This window comes from Lactuca saligna, chromosome 6 (genome assembly GCF_052625555.1).
Source record: "Lactuca saligna cultivar CGN05327 chromosome 6, ASM5262555v1, whole genome shotgun sequence".
Classification (NCBI taxonomy): Eukaryota; Viridiplantae; Streptophyta; class Magnoliopsida; order Asterales; family Asteraceae; genus Lactuca; species Lactuca saligna.
In genome coordinates, this window is record NC_136422.1 from 182,920,922 (window position 1) to 182,924,221 (window position 3,300).

General features: G+C 38.0%; 1 protein-coding gene across 1 annotated transcript; it reads right to left on the reverse strand.

The window, feature by feature from the left end:
* Window positions 1-454: 454 nt before the first annotated feature.
* LOC145003170 (hAT dimerization domain-containing protein) lies at window positions 455-2,737 on the reverse strand. The gene is made up of 3 exons (XM_078962303.1): window positions 2,687-2,737; window positions 1,016-2,591; window positions 455-924 (listed from the first exon to the last, which is right to left on the reverse strand). The coding sequence occupies exons 1-3, from the start codon at window positions 2,735-2,737 to the stop codon at window positions 455-457; spliced, it is 2,097 nt and encodes a 698-aa protein (XP_078818429.1).
* Window positions 2,738-3,300: the final 563 nt, after the last annotated feature.

Below are 3,300 nucleotides of genomic sequence, written 5' to 3' on the forward strand. Positions count from 1 at the left end.
ACTCCATATCTACCTTCCTAAGGCTCGAATGTAAATCTGCGATCTTTTACATTCATGCATGGTATATTAGGCTCATAATGTCAATACAAACCTCAACAAGGGTTAGATGCACAAAATCTAGTCTCTAGCTTAATAAAGCTCGGATATTTGGGCTCTCAAGTCCTCCTACAGTCAAGGTTTTAAAATACAGAATCGGGCCTCAAGGCGTTTACCCCTCGCCTCACGAGGCGTAAGCCTCGAGACGAAACGAGGCGTAAGCCTCAAGGCGGAATAAAATAATAATAATAATATATTATATTAATCATAAAAAACATACTAAAGTCCAATTTCAAACATAAAAGTCTTACTTAATGTCATCATCCCAAAAATAAAAAGATACTAAAATTCATAATAGTCTTCAAAGCATGCCAAATTAGTAAAAACAAATGCATAATAGTCTTTAAATCAAGCCAAATCAACATAAACCAAGGTCATCATCATCTTCCATTTGACCATCGAGCTCATCATCTTCATCAACCAGATTTAGTTGAACACCTTTCCTCCTTTTTGAACTAGAACTTGCACTTGTTCCAACTTCTGTTGCAACTTCATCCGTTCCAACTTCTTCACTATTCTCATCATCTTCAATACTTGGGTCGGCTAACCATTCATCATCAGATGGCAATTCCTCAACAATTAAGGGATCATCATCCTCTCTTAGCTTCTTCTTTGAGACAAACTTTCTTTTCAACTTCTTGTTGTACATAATGTACACCAAGCTATTCATTTTACTCGTAGTCAACTGGTTCCTTCTTTTTGTGTGTACTTGATTAAATGTACTCCAATTCCTTTCGCAAGCTGAAGCGGAACAAGTTAGACCCAATATTTTTGTTGCAAACATCATGAGCTCGGGCACACTCTCTCCAAAGTTATCCCACCATTCAACTACATAAATAAACAAAAAACCAAATTCATATTAGTATAATATTTAATAATAATTGAAAAATGTATATATAATTATACTTCTAGTTTATACCCGGAGGCCGTTTAAGGTATGATGTTAAAGCCGCATTATATCCAAACAACCCTCTCTTGTACTTAAACTCATCGAGCTGTGAATCAACCTTTTCATTAGTTTCTTGATCCAAGAGTCTTTCCATGCACCTATACAAACCCATTTTTATCTCGGGATGTCGGGAAACATCGGGACTCCACCTATAGCGCGGGTTCAAGAAATAAGTCGCTGCATGCAAGTCACGGTGCATTTGATTCTCCCATTTTTCATCAATAATGTCCCATATTTCGTTATAAGAACCCACATCCCCATCAAAATTTTTGGCAATCTTTTCCTTGCATTCATCCATAGCACCATAAATATAAGCCATTGCTGGTTCTTTTTCACCATCAACAAGTCTCAAAACATGAACCAGAGGCTTTGTGGTTTTCATTGAATAAACCACACTTGGCCAAAAATAAACTTCATCCATGACAATCTTCTTGACAGCTATTCCATCCAACTTCTTAGCCCAAGCACAATTTGACCACTCAGTTGAAACAAACATCTTTTGTAATGGTTGTTTCAACTCGTACATGCTTTCTAATGTAAAAAATGCAATGGCAAATCGGGTGGCAGTAGGGCGAAGAAGATCTTTCTTTGCAAACTTTCTTGCTAAGCTCAAAACCCATTGATGGTTATGAATAAAATTGCTTACTTTTTTCGCCTTAAGTAAAGCATTTTTGTTTTGTGGCAACCGTCCAATCTTCTCAAGCATCAAATCTATGCAATGGGTAGCACACGGAGTCCAATATAAATGTTTTCGCTTCTGCATCAACAAAGTACCAGCAGCTTTATACGCGCTTGCATTATCTGTGATCACTTGAATGACAATATCTTCACCGATTTCCTCAATAACACCATCAAGTAGCTCGAACAACTTTTGTGCATTTTTTATGCAATTTAACGCATCAACAGTTTTCAAAAAGACTGTCCCATATTGATTGTTCACAAGAAAGTTAATCAAGCTTCTGTTTCTAATATCGGACCAGCCATCTGATAACAATGAAACTCCTGTTTGCTTCCATGTAGCTTTTATGTCATCAACAAATGTAGTGGTTGTCTTGACTTCTTCTTTTAAAATCCAAGTGCCCAACTCGTGTGCTGAAGGAGGTTTTAAGTCACGACCATAATTACCAATCGAACGCACCATATTTACAAAAGCCGGACTCGATGCAATATTAAATGGCATCCCATTCTCATAAAAGCATCGCCCAATATCCAAGCAAACTCTATTGCGGTGTTCTTTAGCCTTCGCTGGTGTCATCTTCTCAACCGCTACTGTCCCTTGGTCATCATCAAGTGGAATCTCCATATAATGGTCTATCGGGCCTCTAACCCCCTTGGTGCTAACACTAGGACTAGAATTTGCACCTATAACATTGTTATTGCTATTGCTCATATGGTATGATCCACAACCCACATTTTCCTCAAAATTACGTTGCTTAGAGAATTTATGATCTTGATATGCTTTTAGATATTGTTTCATTTCTTCCTTTACTATGTTGGTCACGTTTAAACAAGGTGCAACATCTTTTCGTGATCCAGCAAGATGTTCCTTCTTTCATTTTACCCCCCTTTGATGACCTTGCTACAATAGTTACACTTGAGATATTTGTAACCTTTTTTGGCACCCTCTCCAGGTACTTGTACCTCTTCACTATGATCCCAAGCTGGATCATTCCGTGCTCCTTTAGAAGCCATTTTAAGTCCAAAACTTAATAAATATTCTGCAATAAAGTAAGTGTACAAAAGCATTACAGGGAGAAACTACCAAACTGATAACACTATGTTGCCTAATTCGAGTTGTGTAATTACCAAAAGGAGAGTGTAATTGCCAAAAGAAAAGAAGATACAAACTGATGAAAACACAGTAAAGTGGATAGAATTTCCAATTTTTTCAAACCTTTGATTTGAAGCAGTCAAGAGTCAAGCAACCTTCAAGAAGTCCAACTTCAATTACAGCTCATTACCTTCGGAATTTGATGCAGAAGTGGGGAGCAACTTCGATTTTAACTCACAAGTTGATGACCATGTTCGATTTGGCTAACAGCGGGAGTAAGAAGAAACAAGAAGAGAAAAGAAAGAAAAGAAAGAAGAACCGAGAGAATAAGGAGTGACGGCTGGAGAAAATTAGGTTATATCACGTGATTTCTAAGGTCAAAAAGTCAAAAAAAAAAACCCTATAACGCCTCTTACGCCTCGCCTCGGAACGCCCCGCCTCGGACCGCCTTTCACCGCCTCAAAAGACTAAGGCGTGCGCCTCA

Coding starts and splice junctions, on each gene's coding strand:
- LOC145003170 (XM_078962303.1), bottom strand. CDS start 2,737: ATGGCTTCTAAAGGAGCACGGAATGATCCAGCTTGGGATCATAGTGAA. Junction 2,592..2,686: donor CTTGGGATCATAGTGAAGAG/GTACAAGTACCT, acceptor AAATGAAAGAAG/GAACATCTTGCTGGATCACG. Junction 925..1,015: donor ATACCTTAAACGGCCTCCGG/GTATAAACTAGA, acceptor TTATTTATGTAG/TTGAATGGTGGGATAACTTT.